At 43.1% G+C, this 20,520-nt stretch overlaps 1 protein-coding gene across 1 annotated transcript in view; it reads right to left on the bottom strand.

Moving 5' to 3' along the window:
- mob2a (MOB kinase activator 2a) overlaps positions 1-20,102 on the bottom strand; it is a 62,382-nt gene extending 42,280 nt beyond the window's left edge. Inside the window, exon 1 of the mRNA XM_085166597.1 lies at positions 19,406-20,102. Coding sequence (XP_085022723.1) covers positions 19,406-19,422 — 17 coding nt within the window. The 5' untranslated portion in view covers positions 19,423-20,102. The remainder of the gene's footprint in view (positions 1-19,405) is intronic.
- Positions 20,103-20,520: the final 418 nt, after the last annotated feature.

The following is a 20,520-nucleotide window of genomic DNA, read 5'->3' as shown; positions in this document are numbered from 1 at the left end:
AACATCCTTTAAAAGTTTTTCTGCACTAAAGATTTAAAATGGATTAAAAACTTGGAAAATCTATACTACAGTACACATATAATTTTTTTAGTTATTTTTATACTTTATTGCAACATTGATTAGTTTTATTTATTTATTTATTTTTATTGACAGCAGGCTCTATATGAATGCCCTAATCGTTGCTGTTATGGCCTCTTGTCCCCTTATTAATTTCACTGCAATACTGAACTCCATTATTTTCATTCTCTACTTAAAACATAATGAACAGCATCTGCATCACTAAGCTTCATGCAAACATTTTGTGTACATCGCGCTGGTTTGTACAGTGTTAACTATTGGACAGTGACCCTTTGTGACCAAACACTGAGCTGTCTAATACGAATGAGGCCGTGTGTAACTTAGACTCAAATTCCAGAAATAATTTATTCAACCACGGGGTTGTGTGAAAATGCCACAGAAAGTGTTTGCTAAGCAAATGGAGCATCTCTAGTTTAGCCCCAAACAGCTCTATGCTAATGCCGAAAAACTCCTTGCCCAGGAAACTGAGCCCGACACTGGAAACCCACTGAAACACTGACAGTGCTGAAGTACGCAGCCCACACCTGCCAGTGGTTATGCAACAGCTGGCACGTTCAGCAGTGTGTTTGTATGAAGACTTGCATTGTCCAGGTTGCAGCTACTGTGCAGTCTGTGGAGACCAGTGACCAAACGCCTCGGCGCAAACTGCTCACCTTTTAGCTGTTAGGCGATCGTGGCTCAAGAGTTGGCAGTTTGTCTTGTAATCGGAAGGTTGCCGGTTCGAGCCCCAGCTCAGACAGTCTCGGTCGTTGTGTCCTTGGGCAAGACACTTCATCTGTTGCCTTCTGGTGGTGGTCAGAGGGCCCGGTGGCGCCAGTGTCCGGCAGCCTCGCCTCTGTCAGTGCGCCCCAGGGCGGCTGTGGCTACAATGTAGCTGCCATCACCAGTGTGTGAATGGGTGGACGTGTAAAGCGCTATACAAATACAGGCCATTTACCATTCAGAAATTATATTCTGATAGATAACTCCAATAAACCTGCACCAGTGAAGGGTTCGCCGTAATGTAAGGCTACACAAAGTAATAAAGCAAGGTCATCTGCTCCGAGCAACACAGAAGAGCCACAATGAAGAATTTATATCTGTTATTAAAGTTTTTCGGGCAGCTAGCGCAAAGTTGTTTAAAGACATAAATTCCACTTGTGATAATCATCACGTTCATGAATTTTATGTATTATTTTCTGGTCTTTGTTTATTAGCACTCAGGCATGAAATGCAGCTGCACAGACAGAACTGACAGTGACGAGTTGACTAAGACGAGGAGACAGAAAGACGGGGAAAAAGGCACGTGTGGTTAGAGACGCCGCTCACGTTTCTGCGTTATGATGAACGCAAAGGAGTGACAGATGCCCAGCCGGGGCCCACGTGAGGGAAGCGGCTCTTCCTGTGTTTGTGCATCTCGCTGTTTGCTTTCCCTTTTGCACAACAAGTGACGAGATTTCCTGCAAGCTCCTGTTCCCGACTCCCAGCACAGGCAGAGAGGCAGAACAATGAGGAGGAAGAGAGAGCGGGGCAGTGGAGGAGATAATGGAGGAACACACACACACGCACAGGTCACGTGCAAACACAGGCAAAGACTGAGGTGTACGTGAGGACGCACACCCTGATCAAACAAGCACACATGCAGGCAGTGTGGATAACTGCAATGAGGCCAAATGCAACATGAAAAAGGAGCAAAGGGACCAAAAAAAGAAAGAAAACAACACAGGGGAAATTGCAACATAAAGGCCCAGAACCTTATCAAAATCAAGACTGCAGATTTAATTTCATTCAGTCAGCACTAACATTTCCTTCTCGAGCACGGTCTCGTTTAGTCAGTGCAGTGGCTTCCACGTCATCAAGGTTACTCGGTGAGGTGAAATCCCCAGCGGTTGTGAGAAACGTCCCATCTGTGCATACAGTACGTGGCCCTGAGCGACACATGAACTCACCAGAGCGCACCAAACCCCCGACCTACTCTTCATCTACAAGAAGAAACGGATGTGGGGAATGCGTCTTACTCTTTTATTCCCCCCACAAAAAACAAATGTTCAACCTGACACACTGACACCGAGGTTAAGACGAGGAACAGCTTACAGAGCGGATGTCCAGCACACAAGCGCTGCGACGCATATAGCCTCTTCCAGAGCCATAGATAGCGCTTTTCTATTTCTATCTGTTGCTTCTGTCAAATCCCAGTATTTTAAGTAGTCGGGAAGCTCTCGGTGTGCATTGAACGCACTGCTGATGAACAGGAGCAATCATTTTGTGTTAGTTTAGACCTCAGAGATCAAAATACTTTAATTTGTAGCATTTTTCTCGCTCCCTGAAGCAAATAAACCCTTACAGTCTGCGCCGTGGAAACAAACAATTTGTGTCCATTACGCCTGTGCCTTTAAATGATGAAAAAATAAAAATAAAACAAAGGTTTCACCTCGTGCTACCAATGATATAGCGATGCCATGTGTTTACATTCCCTAGTGAGCACAACAATGACACAAGCCCAGACATGTCTAAGAGCGAGCAGCAGCAGGTCAGCCTTGAATAATGATTCTACACCTGGAAAAAAGGCAGCTACTTCAACAGCACACAAGTGTTAACACTAACTGTGACTCAATCTAGCATCGCTGGGGTGCTCGTTAGTTGCGCTCCGTACGACAGGAAGAGCAAACGGTGGATGGAAGCCAGTGATGTGGTTACAAGCTGCTAAAGCAGAGTTTTAACCCTCGCGTTTCTGCAGCTTATGATTGCAACTTGCCAAATATGGTAACTTGTGGCTTCAAAGAAATAACAAAGATAGCCAAATTGCTAATACCGAGGCCCTAAAATGCAACGTCCAAAATCAGTGACATGTTTAAGAACTATTATCTTCAAATCCTTTATTACCTCATATTTCTATTACAGCTGGGTACAAAATAATTCATTACACAGTGCTATCACAACGGGTTGTTTTTGTCAGTACTTCTCAATATGTGTAACTGAAAGACAGAAAAAAATAGCCTAAAAAATAGGTCATTTCATTACTATTCAATTTCAATAATGAACTCAATAGCACTCTGATTTGCTTTGCCCCCCACTGCTTCCTTGTGCTAATTAGTTAATTTATTAATAAATGTCTGGTTTTGTAACATGTGGTGTAAATTTTCCACCTCCCCCACTGCTGCGTCAAACTTATTTTACCAGCATTTTAAACGCAAGAAGTTTTGTGATAGATATACTATTGATTTATATGTGACCGAGCCTGCATGCAAGAAAAGCAGCACTGTTAGTTGCATAATGATTTAAAAATGCAGAGAACGTCATTAATCACGTCTCAAACAGGCAGCTACTGGTATTGGTGCTTTCCAAAGATATGGCGTACTCGTGGGGAGGAAGTGTGGCTGACGAAGATAAAGAGTAGCACAGAAGGAATGAGGGAGAATAAAGAGTATACAAGAAAGAGGAGTTCGGGAGTCACAGATCTCCCTCCATCACTCTTTATGTAGGCTAATCTCTTCCATCTCACCTCCCTGAGCTGACTGGCTCAGTTAGCCTCTTTTAACCAGCTAACGGATGGTAATAAATCAGCAGCACACCCCTCTCACCTCTAATCTCTCCTAGCCTGCTCTGCTCCGCACACTCCCCCTGATATATGACTCGGTCCACCTCGACTCCTAGTGCGAGGCAGTTACTGATGGGAGTAGGGGTTCGACAGCAACCAGAAAATCAGAAAGTGTGGATGACGGATGAGACCGGAAGCAAGAAGAAGAAAGAACAGACTCACATCTCCTGTTTTTCTGCTTTGCTTATTTTGAACTTTAAACCTTTTGTTCAATATTTTCTTGTCTAGACCTTTGTCACATATTAGGGAATAGTATTTTAAGAGTTTCACATCTGTGGCAAAATATTTTTGGAAGTTTTTAAAAATTGCATGTAATCAAACTATGCAATTAAAAAGAACTTTTTATAGGCAGGGGAAAAAGTTACGTTGTAGCCTCCCATATTGGAAGTTTTAAAATGTTAAATCTGGTGTCGACAGATGAAGTTGGAGCCTTTCTTTCCTCGGCATGGCTTCCTGGATTAAACTGTGGCAAAGCGAGCTGCTCCTCAACCTCCTGCGCTTCATAAGACCCCGTAATCACAGCCAGTCTTCTGCACGGCAAACTTGTAACCTAGCTCCCTGTGCTAACAAGCTGTTGGCTCAGTGTTGTCATTCATCACCCAGCTCAGAGACCACCTGGGATCAGAAAGGCTTTAAGAAAGGTCGTGTTTAACAGGTCAACCGTTAACAAACACTAGAGAAGATGAAGATTAGTGTTGTGACACGGTATGCAAGACCACGGGCATGACTGTGTTATAACGAAGTGCAATGTTGTGTGTGTGCGAAGAGCGTGGACAGAGCACGTTCCCCAGTGTGGTTCTCTGCAAACACTCAGATGATCAGACTTATCCGTGTTTACACTAAACACCGCCTCAAGGGTCAAATACTTTGTTGTGTGCCTTGTGTTTCTTGTATTTTGTCCAGCTTTGAGCTTTTCAGCCCTGCTCCTGGGAGGCCGTGTCAGCAGCTTCCACAGAGTGACCCCAACCCTGCAGCGGAAATTGGACGACCCCGAACACCAGCTCCCTCTCCGTTATCTCCCTTTGCCTTCATTCCAAGTCGAACTCTTCCCTCAAAAACATCTCCCTCCTCCTCCACATCCTTTTTTAGATTCAAGCTAACAAAGCTAACAAGCAATTAGGTTTGTAGATGCAGGCATGTCGATTGTCCTACAGGCAAAAGAAGGGAATCCTGTGGAGATACACATTATAAGCCAGTTGAATGAAATCTGGAAATCTAAACTGCTGCTACTGATATTTTCCATACTGATAGGTGGGGAAGGATGATACTGGTTGTGGGTGGATGTTTTGCACGTACTACCCTGTGTCATCCCACATCAGAGCACGAGTCTTCTCCCCTCCCTCCATCTCTGTCAGTGTGACATTTGATTTCTGACTCACAAGTTAAAGATATGTACAGGCCGTATGGGCAGATCAAAGCTGTCAGTTACACATAGCAAATATATGGCTGCTGGTGTTGGCCTGTCAGCACTTAAGTCTCTTCCATCACAGTCTCCCTCTAATCTTACACACTGTCTCTCCACTGTTAATTTCTCACCGCAACTGCTTCAATGTGTGCCGTATGAATGTTAATGCACAGACATGCACACATATAAAAAGAGCAAAATGCTCTGACTAAAAGGTCCCTGCTGAAGTTTTGTTTCTTCACTGATGCCAGCAACTAAAACGTGCATGCAGTAAAGTCCATTTTTCATCTAGACAATTGTATCATTTCATTTCCTGGTACTTGAACTGTTGAAAAATTGTCCAGTGTTTACTGATAAGTTACATTTCCTTTACTCGTTTATTCAAATGTGACACTTTTATGATCTGGGCGAGCCACCAAGCGGGACAGACAAATGGAATAAGGCGCCAAACTGTTTCCAGTTAACATCTAACTGAGTTTAAAGAAATCAGTTCTTGGAAAAGTCCAAGACACCGATTAGAGATTAAGTCTTTGAACACCATTTGGTTGAGAGGCACATGACATCATCTTTTATTTCCTGTCCAAACTGCCAAACAGGAAGTTTGTCTTTACAAAAATAAAAAAAAAGGAAAGAAAAAGCAAGAAAAGTTAAGATTAGCTTTCTCACTTCCTTCTCCATTTAGGGCAGCTTTATATTCACATCTGCCATGTTCCTATGAGATCTCACATTAGTTTGTTTTTGTGATTTATTGTCCCACCACAAGCTCACTGTAACCCATGTAATCCCATTTTAGGTTGGTATCCGTGGCACTGGAAACATCCACATCCTTCCTGTGCCAGGCACCAATGGGCACATACACAAGAACACACATCCGCATACACCTTTACAGCCAGTGGGAGTGGACGGGCCACTGATTAAGGGGGGATAAAACACAAATAGTGGGATGCTGAGGAAAGACGAAAGTGTTGGAGAAAAAAAACATGTGCAGCAGAGGAGTACAGCCTTGAGATGATTCCCTGAGGCGGGCATGTGTGCTTTGGAGAAAGAGGGAGAGTGCGCGAGTGAGTGTGTGTTTACTCGGCTTACCCTGCCTGATGCAACACGGAGATCTCTAATCCAATTATAGTTCAAACCAGCCTAGCGGTCTAGCTTCAGCCACCAAGGACAAACCTAGCTAGCTTACATCAACGCCAGTAGCCCACCGGCTCTGTACAGATTTAGCAGCTAACTGCTCAGCTGAAACCTCGCCCGAGGGTGCCGACCACATAAAAAATAAATAAAAATCAGCCAGAATTAAAGTCTTCCTCCTCCAAGACAAATGAAACCCGATTAGCTGAATGAGAAGCTAGAGTTCTGCTGCAGAAACACTCAAATCTTGGTCTTCACAGTTTTGGGAATCAAAGCAGGAGGTTAAGGCTCCTACTATGCATTTTGACTTCTCAGTCCTTCTGGTGCATTTCTCCCCATCTCTGACCTGCACAGAGTTCCAAACTGCATTTCTCCTTCTGTCATTTGCAGCCTGGCCCCTGCTGTTAAATCTCCTTCTTCGTCCTCTATTTAAGAGCCCTGCTGTTTCTAATCTACCTCCCTGCCCCACGTTGCCGCTTCCCATTTATCTGAATATCTCAACCAATTGCCTAGGCGTCTCTATCACATTCCTCCTTCCCTCACTTCACAAAAAAAGTCTCATGCTGTTCTCCTCCTTATCATCTACCTCTGTCCTCCTTTTCCTCTGGTGTATTTAATTCATATTTCCTTTATATTTCCTTTCCTTCAACTCTTATTAGCCAGATCTTGGAAATTATATTGTTAATCTTTTTGGTTTCTTATCTAGCTATTCAACCTCTGGAAAGACTCAGAAAGTTTTGCTTCAGATGATAACTATGTATGTCAGGTTTCCTGTGCCATATCTAACAGAGCATTCTGCAAGTCTACATTCCTCAGTTTGGCCATGACCTCAGGAAACACTTTACTCGTGACTTTATGGCTTCAGTTGGTAGATTTAGGGCTGCCACGATTAGTCGACTATCAAAATCGTCGACGACTGATTTAATAGTTGACGCGTCGTTTGAAGCTTTCTAAGATCACAAAAGACGCAGGAATAAGTAGTAGGATTTAAGAGTGTAATAACGGACTGAAACAGAAGATGGCAGCACTGCATGTACAAGGATGCCAGCTGCCGTTAAACCCCGAAGAAGAAGAAGCTGTGTCCCAGAATTCATAGCGCGGCCCAGCTTAGTTTCCAACAATGGCGGCAGCTAGTTAGTTTTAATATTACTCTTATTATTCTTTCTGGGTCACAAAATAAACGTTTAACATATTTTCAGGGGAGAATGTAGCTGTGTAAACCTCAAATATCTGCTCAGTTTATCAAGACACCACATATTTTCAAAAGCGCTCCGACGTTTTCGGAGACGTCTGTTACCCACTAGCTCGATAGCTAGCCGGGGGCAAGGCTAACTAACCCGTGAGAACACCGGACTCACGGCAGATCGTTTTCAAACCCACCACCGTCTTTCACTACTCAGGTTAAACATGATATATAAGTCACTTAGATAACTTCAAAATGTTATTGTTTGGCTTTTTTCAGTATTTTATTTGTTCCTGAGTAAATCGGCTGAGTTTATTAAACTCCACCGAAACAATCTGCACATTTAATTAAAATTGAATAAACTATCATCTTGTCTTTATTTTTAGTTAGCGCATACCTTAAACACTTAAAGCTGTAATCTAATGATAGTTATATAAGAGCAGATGCTGCTGGTGCAATAAGCTGTACGTTTTACGTCCAATTGATGCATGATCTGATTAGTCGACTAATCGCAAAAATAATCGACTATCAATATAATCGTTTGTGGCAGCCCTAGGTAGATTCAAGTCTTACCGAATAAAACAAAGCCAATTCTGGTCCCCACTGCAATCAAAAATACCAATAAACCAGGGAATGCTACAGGACAGACCTGCTCTAAAGCATACTATTCTATGAGTATACAACAGCCTTTGGTTTCCCAGACAGATATAACCCTCGTTGGAGGCGCCCGCTTTCAAAAAGACAAGGCAGTCATGGCCAAAACACTCATCTCAAAGATTCACAAGTCACCAGGTGACATTGCAGTGGGGCTACATCCATCTCGTATATATAGTTTATGGCATTGAACAAGTGGACATGTATCAGTAGCTCAAGTTCTCTGAGGCTTATTAATAGATTCAGAACTTCTCTGTGACTCAGTAGTGTAATGAGACTTGTACGCTCACACAGAACATGTGCGTGCCTATTGAAATTGTGGCATTTTAATTAGTTTATGAACAAAACGGTCATATGATTAATCTCTGACATTCTAATTTAGAAAAACAGAATTATATTTAACCCAATAAACAGAAAAGAAACATGTAGAGACAAAGAATATATCTTCTTAAATAAGAAAGATGACATTAAATGCATCTTATAGCCAAACTTGCAGCAGAACTGTTCTTTGCGGCATTCAGTGTGGGTGGATAGCAACAACAACAACTACTAAAAATCTGCTGCAGGATGTTCAACTTATTTCAGATGATCTTAAGACAGTTGTAGCCAACAGCGGCCCGTGACTGCGATGCTCTCTGACAGAACAGTAGCTGCTCCGAGGCCTGTGGCAGGCAGTTCAGCTACAAGAAGAGCGAGTCAAGTTTGGGATCTGCGTGCTGAAGTCAGCTCTGTAATTAAGCATGTGAGAGGAAAATGTCCTGATGTGACCAATACCAAGAGGTGGAAGGGGTGAGAGTGAGAGAGCAGCTGATCAGCTATGACGGTTCCTGCCTGCTGCCAGTGTTTTTCCTCGTCTCCCTCTCTCCATTTGTTGGCAGCGCCAGTGGTGTGTGCTGGGCAGAGCTGCCCGGAGCGTTACGAAAGAGTAAACACAGTCGCAGCGTGGTGCCACTCCCCTGCCAAGTGAAACAGAGGCAAAACACACACACATACACACAACCATGCCAGAAGCTGAACAGTGCAGCCTAGCTGAGAACATCTCCACATTCAAAGCAGCAACAAATTCATTTTACAGACTGTAAACACATCGAAACATATGGCCTCTTAAATCAGTGTTATACGCTGGTTAAATGTTACCAACCAGTGCAGTTGACACTGTGAAACACAGTCTGTTCAAGCTTTTGAACAGGTCAGGACCCATGTGAGTGGGTGGAGAAGCTTCACATGCGCATCCAGCTCCAGGTACTCAGCGCTGGGTTTCATTTGCAGCCTTTCAATCTATCGCAGTATTTAGTTGCAGTGCACTCAGAGCATGCACTGCCCTGAGGCTTTTGAAAGCTCATCTTCACTCAAATATATTGGCAAAAGGGGAGAAGAAAAACAAAAGCTACCACACTTAGCGAGAGTTTCCATCTCAAGTGCTCGTGAAAGTGCTTAATACAACCGTGCATGCATTTGGATTCTTCATTTATCCACTTATGCATATTCAGTGAAAGGCAAACTGCAGAGTCATCCTGGTATCAGATTCATTCATTCACTTTCAATAGTGCCTTTATATCACCCTCAATGATGCACACTGATATCCTGGAACGCTAAGATACAGAAACCTCATTTAAGATTTAATTGGACACCAACTGGTTTAGGGTGGTTCTTAAAAATGATCGCCCACAATTTTAACCAGTGTGAAAATGATCATCTTATAAGTGCAGAACACCTGCATCTCATCTCTACGACTACTGTTAATCCTGCATGTAAGGATGGGTACCGGTATCCGGTGCCATCAACAGTAGTAACCATACCGAAAAGCAGCGCACATTTCGGTGCTTTTTTTTCCCTGAGATGTCATACACTTTGAATTCTAGCCAATCATTTTACGTTTCCGAGGATAGTAGGCGGGTCCAGGTACGTACGTTCTTTTAGAGCAGAGCTACAGATTAAAAATGCCCAAGGTGAAGCGGTCAAAAGTCTGGCTGTACTTCACAGCAAAATATGCAAACTCAGCAGCTGCAACAAGTGCTTTAAGCTGATACTGTGATACTGTCAAAGGAGGTAACACCTCAAATCTGATGAAACACCTGGCGACGCATAGCGTTTTTTTAAAAGCCGAAAAATGCGCCGTATTTGATAGCTTGCTGCGAGACCTCACACCGTGCACATCTACTGCGGGTGTGGTGCCTGTTATCGGACCTGGAGTTAGCAACATCCCCCAAAAACCCGAAGAGTAGAGTCCTGGCCCCTAGCCCTGCCAGTGTAGCAGAAATGATGAGGATGATGATGCAGCAGCAGCCGTTCTTCTCTGCGTGAGGAGCTTAATGTTGTTCGTGTGTAATTTATGTAGAGTAGGCTAACCACGTTATTACATTAATGCATGTAAGGTGAACTAGCAAACACCATCGTAGCTACATGCAGCTGTCTTCTTGTTTGATGGCAGATACTCCCTTCACCCTGGCCAAAAAGGCTAAAATGACCAAAGAAAAAGTGGAAAACAGCTAAACATGAGAGGTTTTTGGACAAAGTTTGTGTTTTTTCCATTGTTAAAGCACTGCTTCCAGCCAAGAGTGATACCATATATGCCCCATAGCTGCAGAAAAGGCTAACATTGTTATCTTTTTACAAAAAAACAGCTGAACATGAGAGGTTTTTGGACAAAGTTTGTGTTTTTTCCATTGTTTAAGCACTGCTTCCAGCCAAGAGTGATACCATATATGCCCCATAGCTGCAGAAAAGGCTAACATTGTTATCTTTTTACAAAAAAACAGCTGAACATGAGAGGTTTTTGGACAAAGTTTGTGTTTTTTCCATTGTTTAAGCACTGCTTCCAGCCAAGAGTGATACCATATATGCCCCATAGCTGCAGAAAAGGCTAACATTGTTATCTTTTTACAAAAAAAACAGCTGAACATGAGAGGTTTTTGGACCAATTTTGTGTTTTCCATTCTTTAAGCACCGGTTTGAGCACAGTTTAAGCACCGGCACCGTTTCAAAAGTACCGGTTTGGCACCGGTATCGGATAAAACCTAAACGATACCCATCCCTACCTGCGTGCTCTAGGTGTCAGCTTTCTGTGAAACTTGATGTCATTGACAACTCTGAACTATAACAGCTCGGCTCTGATGGTGTGTCAGAGGAATAGGAGGGACCTGGCACCGCTGTTGCAAAAAAATAATGGTACAGCCTTGAAGAAGGGAGCCGATATCAGAGGCAAGATGAGGACTTGTTTGTTTTGACTCTGCCCCTCCAGCTCTGCTTTGCCCTTACACTGTTTTCCTTTCTCTTTCCCCACACGAGGCAAGCCCACAAAAAAAAGCATGATAGCGCTTGTACAACATTACTCAGCATCTAGGCGTTCCTCCTACCCCTCCACTGGCTTTTATTAGTTTAAAACATTTCTCAAAAACATTACCAAGGCTGCGTTGCTCTATGTGGCTGAACAGTCCAGCTCAGGCAGCAGTCAAGCACGAAAACGTCTCTGCATGTCAGTGTCCAGAGAGCAAGAGCGAGTAAGAGGGGAGGGAGGGAGTAGAAGACAGAGTGTGTTAAAGGGTTGAAAGTGACTACAGTGTCCTTTGTGGGGAGTAAACAAACCTCAGAAACGGAGGCACATAACCTCAAGCCTGACGTTGAACCCCGGGAATGGGCCCTCGTGTCACTAAAGCAGCGCATAATTAATGCGAGGCGCATAAAACAATTATTGGAAAATTAGAAATTAGTACTGATTAATATTAAATATTGATATAATAATCTGGTGCTTTGGAAACAAAGTTCCCACCCTGAGTAAGCAGCTTGTTTAATCACCTTTAATAGCGATATCTTGAAGCAATCACTTTTTTGTATGTTGTTATTAACGCTCTCATATTGCTCACTGAAGCTCCAATAACATTTCAATCATTGCAATGCCTTGATTCTTTTCGTTTCAGCCATTCTACAGTAGATCTGCAGCTGTGCTTGGGGGTCCTCATCGTATTGCATGACCGAGCTTTAGCTGGTGGACTTTATAGTTCGGTATACAGAGGAACTCAGTCTTGCAAAACAAGCCCATACCATCACCTCTCCACCACCATGCTTCACAGTTGCTTTGAGGCATTTGTGCTGATATGTTGAGTTTAGTTTTTGCCTAATATGAGCATTATGGCCAGACATCTCCACTTTGTTCTAATCTGTCCAAAAGACACTGTTCTTGAATCTTGTGGTTGTGGTCCAGATCCAGCTTGCATATGCATGACTTGCCAGGATGCTCTTTTTAGAAAGAGGCCACCCTTCTAAAATAAAAGCTATACTAGTTCAGTCCTTATAATTTAACCTGGTAACTGAGGCCTGTCAAGTCTCACAGGTATGCCACTTTTTTTCCCCCGACTTCTCTGAACATCGCTTGGTCTGACCTTGGGGTAAAAGATGGTCACATTCACTGAGAGAATTTGATTAGCAGTACCTCTTAGTTCGGGAAGGCAGTAAGAGAGTACTTGTTATTTTGCTTTCAGGTATTTTGTTTGTTTGTTTTTTTGCTTTTACACATAAACACTTGGAAAGTTAGACTCCTAAAGACTGGGACATTCAGATCTCCTGTGCAAGCTCTAGGACAGATTAGTTCTAAACTGACCAAATTACCAGAAACTCAGAAACATTTCTTATTAAACCATAAACATACAGTCACAGGATGTTGGTTTTGGTTGGTTTTCAACTGACATTAACCACGGTGTCATTTGTGCTCCATGTTAGGAGCTGTGGAGAAACTACGTGTTGGGATACAGGATTTGCAACAAACACCACGGGCGTAATGTGTTAAACACTAAAGCAGATTTAGCTACGTTACGTGGTCTTAAAAACCTTGGCTTGGGTTGCCGTGGGTGTGCAGTAGTAAAGCAACTTCAGTGCCAGACACGTTACATTGATTCTTAATAGAGCAAGGCTCTTACATGCTGTCTGCAGAGAGCCAACAGAAGCTCTTGTTTGATTTATGTATTGCACAGTAAACAGCTCCACAGACAGACACTAAGAACTTGTGGGAACTGACGCGTACCGCTCTCAGGTTAGACCTAGTAAGCAAACGGTGTACAAAAGGAACAGCACACATGATTCAAAACCTGACACTAGGCAGCAAAGTCAGACTCAATACTAGGAACTCAGTGACAGGGTTGTTAGTTTCCACCCTTAAAAGCAGGTGACTGCATTAAGATGATGTCTGCTCATCTGTCGCAGTCTATTATCAGAACTGCATCTGTGGTGCAAGCAGCGGAAGCAGCCACCTGGGCTGAGAACGTGCGCGCGTGTTTTTACATGTGTATGCCTGCACCGCGGCAGAGATGGAAATAAGGCGGTGAGGTTACTTGAGGACAGGGTTGAAGTGCACAAAATCCCCATTGGGAAGATACACACAGAGCAAGTGGAAAGCGTAAAAAGGGATATTAGTCAAACATGCAGGCTAAGAATGAAAGTACTGACACCGTACCAAGATACTCTACCACAAGGTTTTGTAAGCGTCGGTTCGTGACCACATGAACAGGTCAGGTGATAAGCACACAGAGTTAAGAGATTTAACGCTGATCATGGTGCATGTTTTCTAAAATACACACACTTTTTTTGTTCTTAAACGGTGTATTTGCAGACAAACTAGAAACGTTTTAAAACATAGTCTGCTGTATAAGGACTAACACATGGCGACTGGTTTATTCGACACGTTTGAACTTCCGTTATATTGTAACTGACGCTCAAATTAAGAGATGACTTCATTTAAACTGATGAAATCTTGCAGCTGATTTAGCTACAATAGTTTTATGCAAACTATCCCCCCGCCCAAGAAACTAATATTTGATAAAGAAAACTAAAGTTTCATGCCTATACATTAGGGCTGCCACAAACGATTATTTTGATAGTCGACTAATCAGATCATCATCCATTGGACATAAAACATACAGCTTATTGCACCAGCAGCATCTGCTCTTATATAACGATCATTTGCTTACAGCTTTAAGTGTTTAAGGTATGTGCTAACTAAAAATAAAGACAAGATAATAGTTTATTAAATTTTAATGAAATTTGCAGATTGTTTCGGTGAAGTTTAATAAACTCCTTGCTATCTAAAATATAACAGGACACCGGAGTAAATTCTGGAGCATCTCACACTTCTGATAATCAGCTGTCTGCTTGACGTTTATTCAGCTGTGTAAAAACTATAACTTTAATCTCAGCCAAACCGATTTACTCAGGAACAAATAAAACACTAACAAAAGCCAAACAATAAAACTTTTAAGTTATCTAAGTGACTTATATATGTTTAACCTGAGTAGTGAAAGACAGCGGTGGGTTTGAAGACGATTTGCCGGGAGTCCGGTGTTCTCACGGCTCTAGTGAGCCTAGCCCCCAGCTAGCTATCGAGCTAGTGGGTAACAGACGTCTCCGAAAACGTCGGAGCGCTTTTGAAAATATGTGGTGTCTTAATAAACTGAGCAGATATTTGAGGTTTACACAGCTACATTCTCGCCTGAAAATATGTTAAACGTTTATTTTGTGACCAAGAAAGAATAATAAGAGTAATATTAAAACTAACTAGCTGCCGCCATTGTTGGAAACTGAGCTGGGCTGCGCTATGAATTCTGAGACAGAGCTACTTCTTCTTCTTCGGGGTTTAACGGCAGCTGGCATCCTTGTACATGCAGTGCTGCCATCTTCTGTTTCAGTCCGTTATTACACTCTTAAATCCTACTACTTATTCCTGCGTCTTTTGGGATCTTACAAAGCTTCAAACGACGTGTCGACTATTAAATCAGTCGTCCACGATTTTGATAGTCGACGTAATCGTGACTAGTCGACTAATCGTGGCAGCCCTACTATATATACAGAAACACAATATACAGGGGAAAAAAATTATATATATATAAACAACAACACCCAGCACGCCCCTGTGGGCAGTTTTATCCTTCAAGCTCGGGTCCTCTACTAGAGGCCTGGGAGCTTGAGGGTCCTGCGCAGTATCTTAGCTGTTCCCAGGACTGCGCTCTTCTGGACAGAGATCTCTGATGTTATTCCCGGGATCTGCTGGAGCCACTCGCCTAGCTTGGGAGTCACCGCACCTAGTGCTCCGATTACCACGGGGACCAAAAAAAAAAAAAAAAATTTATATATATATAATTTTTTTTAAGTCTCTCCTGGATATACAGTCATCCAATTCACTGCTACTCCATTAATATAATCCAACACTGCAACAGACACGTATTCCCGGCCACTAAAATGATTAGTCTTAGAAACTGACACGTGCCCACCTCTTCAATGCCCCCACTCACTACTTTTAAACCTAAAAAGCAGCATGGACTCATGAGAAACTGTGCATTCAGGCCACAGTTGATAAAATTATTAAGAAATTGCATTATCACCCAAAACAAAAAACCCAACAAAAAAAGAAAAACCTACTAAGAGACACAGAAAGACGCCTCTTATTTTGGAAATGAGCCACAGTGGCAAGCGAGCTTTACAAATAGACAGACGTTTACCACTGCTGACAACGTCCAACCTATAAGTAGTTCATGTGAATTCCCCTTCTCGATCTACCATCATCTGACAGTGTCACTCTCTTTTTATATTTTAAACAGTTTTAAAAAAGATAGTAACTAAACCATTTCAATCTGACTCAAGTCACACCTGAAGTTTGACATTTTTCAGTACAATGCCACAAGAAGCACCGTAACACCTTATTCCGATGATAGGAAGGTAAACAGCTTAATCGTGTTAGAGCTTAACATCTTCCTACAAGAAACGTGGCTAAAAACATCACAGAGGGTGAAGTCATAACAGAAATCAGGAACTGTACAGAAAGCTTGTTCAGACTTTGTTCAACCGTTTTAGACGTCAGTTTGACTTCATGGTCATTTTGGCTGTTAGTTCGGCAGCATTCACACAGATTCAGCCTTCAGTGCTCCTGCTTCTCACGAGTGCTGATCTGTTGTTTTGCTCATGTTTGAAGTTTAGACAAGTTTGACTTTGTAATGCCAGCAAAGGCGTCAGCCAATCAAGTCGCATTTATTCAAATCCTCCAGACTGCGTCATAAAAATACCCTTAGAGTGCGAGGTGGGTGCGGTATCAAAATTTAGGAAAAGTCGGACTGAAGCTTGGCTGCCATGCCTTGTGATCATTGGTTATTGTTGCTATGATGACTGTGCCAGCAAAGCATCTGTGTGAATCCTGCCTTAGTGCTGTTATATTTATACTGCATCGCACGTTATACACTAAATAGCAGAAAGACATTACTTTATATAATCAATTTTCTCATTCAAATACTTTTATATGAACCTGACGAAATTTGAGATCTATAAAATAAAAAGACACAAGCAGCCAGAACCTATCATATGACTTGCATTACTCCCATAGTGCTGGATATTGATACACTACCCATACACCTAGCCAAAGGTGATACGGTTCTTTTTTAAGTGTACGAGTCTGACTCTTGCTCCGATCGGGCAGCCTGAAGCAGTGCTCCACTTAGACGCTGTACTTTCCATTCGCTCGCTCTTCGTTCAGCATTACCAACCCATCACTCAAAAGCAAGGGGATTAAACATCTGTCAAAGCCTACCCATTTCACCCAGCAGGAAAAGACACATTTAGGCGTCGCACATCTCTCCAGTGATTTAACATCCTGTCTGACTCTGAATAGGGACAGATGAGGTCATTCAGCTCTGAAATAATGCGCTCCGTCTAAAATATCCCAGTACACAGATAGAGTGCAGCTAGTTAACAAACAGATTCAGGCTAAAAAGCGCTACGTGTATGTATCACCATACCAAGAGGTGGTAGCCTCAGCTAAAACCAGCGGTTGGTTCTTGTGAGTATGTCTCCCATCATAATATGTTGTTGTCTCTAGATCTTATCCTTTATTCACCATTACAACCACTCACAGGCTTCTCATCTGTCTCAATTTGATTCCCTGCAGAGCTTCATCTTTCCTATGAACTACACTCTCCCTTCCCCCACCTTATAATTTCTTTTAACTGTCCCACAATCAACCATTTTATCAAACGCAACCTTTCACCTTCCACCCTCCCCATTAACTGGTTAATTAACTAAAAATAAAGAGGTATCGCTTAATATTTTAATCATCCAGTTTTTTCCTCCTCTCTCCAAATCAGCCACTCTTTTTCACTAGATCTCCTTCTTCCATCATCCTTATGCTCACACTCTCCTCAATTCCTTCTTCCATTGGTCTTGGCAGGGGTGTCCTTCACCCCAGGTTTGTATTCAGAGTGATTACACGCTTGGTTAACTCATTCATGGACTCCATACTGTTGATGACGCACACTGGACACGTCCCTGCTGGCCTCCAATGCATTTAGATCGCAAACGCTCACCTTAACTGCATATTTGCACTCTACCCAAAGAGCTCCTTTAACATGCAGGTAAACACATACTCTCAACATGACCAAATGCCATCACTGGATATTAGGCATGACCTTCTATCACAAAGTCAATCTGCTTTGTTGTTGTTTTGGAGAACATGGACTACCACCAAATACATTCAGTAACATCCACAGACAGGCAGAGGTCTTTTCTTTTATATGTAGGCCTTTACTTTCCTCATTTCTTCTAAAACAAAGCTACATCAGATCGCTGTGCAAAATAGTTCAGGTCTGAAAGCACCGTCCGGGCAAAAAATGATTATTTCATGGCTTTGGGGAAAAAAGGGAAGAGAAATTAAGGACCTATTAAAAAGAATTTATAACAGAGAGCTGATGTTATTTAAGACAAGTTACTGCAAGAGCCAGTTAGTGAAACCAGGAAAACCAGTGTCATAGGGAGGGGAAAAACACAAGTTAAACAATGACTACAAGAAACCTGTGTCTACCAAAGCAGTCAAATGATCTTTATGCAAAGCAGACCCTGCATGGAAAACCTACATAAAATATCAAACAGGCCACTCAGGAGCAAATGTGTTATTTACCAATACCGCGTGATGTCTAACAAGCAACCCGGTTTTCTTTGTTGTTGTTTTTTAAGTTACTGGAACGCGTGTGTGGGCACAATTGATAAAGCCTGAGATTATGACTATGAGCAGACTGTCTTGGACAACAAGTTAACTATCTTTACAGAGCTAACAGTCAGCCTACATTAAGCTCAGGGAACAGACTCACAGCATTGTTATCTACCAGAAAAGACTGAGCAGACATGTAGAAACTCCCCTAACAACGGGCCTCCACCCTTCCTCATCCCTGATGTGCTTTTAAAGTGCTGCAGCAAGCCAACAATGATCAACTGTAAGCAAAAACAATAACCTGATCAATGTTTAAGTCCGAGCCATTTGTGTATATGATGACACCTCGAGTTTTTATTTCACATTTCAGGTTTGGATTTCAACTTGCAAACGCACCTTGACGCCCTACTTTGATTGGAGACAAACGAGACCAGACAATCCAGTGTCTTAAGAGTTTGCATAGCAAATCTGAAGTCTACAACAATGCTCTGGGCTGTCAGGGTTTGGAAAGTTACTCCGTCGCTTCCACTGATTTCAAATGTTAAGCCCGAGCACACCGATCGTGGCTTTGAACTTTGGTTGTATAGCAGGTATCGTCACCGAGGCTGGTAAATGCAGTCCTTATCACGAGCTTTCACTCAAAACTCATGACTTGTGCAGCCTCGAGCTAAAAATAACGCAGCTTACACAGCATCACCAACCTCTGTCAGGTGTCAACCGCTACATCAAGGCAGAAAACTACACAAAAGCCCTAGAAATCCCTGCGCGCTTCACTTCGCTGACAAAAACATACACGCTGTGCTTCAAGATGTGCACGGTGCACACACATTCTCCAGCGGTGAGCTTTCTCTCTGACACCAGAACCTCTGCTGTGCCTCAAAGGTTGCACATTAGATAAGTTAGCACGACTGCTAGCAGCGGTTCCCCTCCGTCAAAGCGACCAGCGCACCTTGCGCTGGGAAATAAGGGAAACCGCTCATAGCCGCGTTAGCAGCGCTGACAAGCCGCTAACCTAAAGTCCATCACCTCAGCGATGAGGTCACCGTCCAGTAAACTGCCATGTATAGCAATATTATCACGACCTACTCCGGGAGCTGCCATCCTTGGCTAGTAATCTGCGGCCCGAAGAGATGCCGAAAAATACCACCTGGCCCTGGGTAACGCTATCATGAGGCCGGTTAACCGTTGCCAGCTTTGCTAGCCTCGTCGGAGCGAAGCTAAGCTAAGCAACACGCCAACCGTTTACACACAGATTAAAGCGAGAATTTAACACTGTTGAACACGACAGTGCACCTGCATAACGCCGACTCCAGTGGTATCAGCTGCAGAGAAGTGAATTTGCAGGCAGCATCAGAAAGACTGCGCAGCTGACCTGTCATATAAGAGAGGATGCTATAGCTATGCAAGTTAGCTGTCTGTACTCACCCCATTAACCAATCCATGGTGCTGTTTGTGGCTAGCTTAGCTAATGTTAGCTGGTAGGGGATAAATCCACCAGGAGCTGGAGGCAACCCCCTAGTTTATCCAGCCACCACCCTCGCTACACTAGCTGACTGGTCCCCCGAGTCCTGTTGCTCTTTCCCCACGGGGCCCGCGTCTCTCCCAGTCGATGGATCCCGGCCGGTCAAACGCAAACGCCGCTTGAACTTCAAGCGATTGTTCTTGTTTTGATCCCCCAGTTAGCTCGGATCATGAAGCGGCAGGAACACTGTCGGATCAGTCTGTTAGCTGGTAGCGGGATTGAAGCATTGAGTGACTTTGAGCACGAAGGCAAGATGAGGAGAGGAGAGCGGCAGTTCGAGTCTGTCTTGCGTCGCGGTGTGTCCAGTGTTCAGTAGCGCCGCGTTAGACTTGACCACGGGGATGTCGCTGGTCAGACCGGTAACCTCTGTCATGAAGCCTTGTATGGCCACTGCGCTGCCAGCCTGAACCTTCACTGGAGCTGCTGCTTTCTGAACGGAGTCTAAATCGGAGTCCGGAAGTAAACACAGACCCGACCCACTCTGTCTCTTGTGCGTAAAATGCGTGTGAGCGCAGATCCAATGGGATATGTAGTTGGCGAATTAAAAATAATGGGGGTAAAACCGGTTGGTTTGGCGTGATCACGCTACGAAGACAAATCCAACACCAAACACGTTCACGCGCTAATGGAACGATTACCGTCCCGTGGATGTGGAGCTTAGCGGGCTTGGGCGTTATAACACAAAGTCAAGACACTTGCCATCTTATTCTAGGTTAGTGACTCCCAGTTGGATGATTCATGTCAAGTCAGCGTGGGCCTTCTGCTCAACCATTTCCGATTTTGTTTTTTCATTTATTCAACTTTAATTCTGGATTGAGCAAAGATGACAAGCCAAACAATTTAAAAAAATATTACAGAACTAAAATTGTGGACTTTCCAGATGGTACTCTAATTATAAGTGAGAAAATAATTAAGTTAAATATATGCACCTCTTTAAAGGGAAAATTGCTATACTTACGTACAAAAAATATAATTAGATCAAAATTAAGTTCTCAGTTATTGTGAAACAACCATTTGT

The sequence above is a fragment of the Neolamprologus multifasciatus genome, chromosome 7, assembly GCF_963576455.1.
Source record: "Neolamprologus multifasciatus chromosome 7, fNeoMul1.2, whole genome shotgun sequence".
Lineage (NCBI taxonomy): Eukaryota > Metazoa > Chordata > Actinopteri > Cichliformes > Cichlidae > Neolamprologus > Neolamprologus multifasciatus.
Note: the sequence above shows the minus strand (reverse complement) of the source record. Positions and strands in the feature narration are given on the sequence as shown.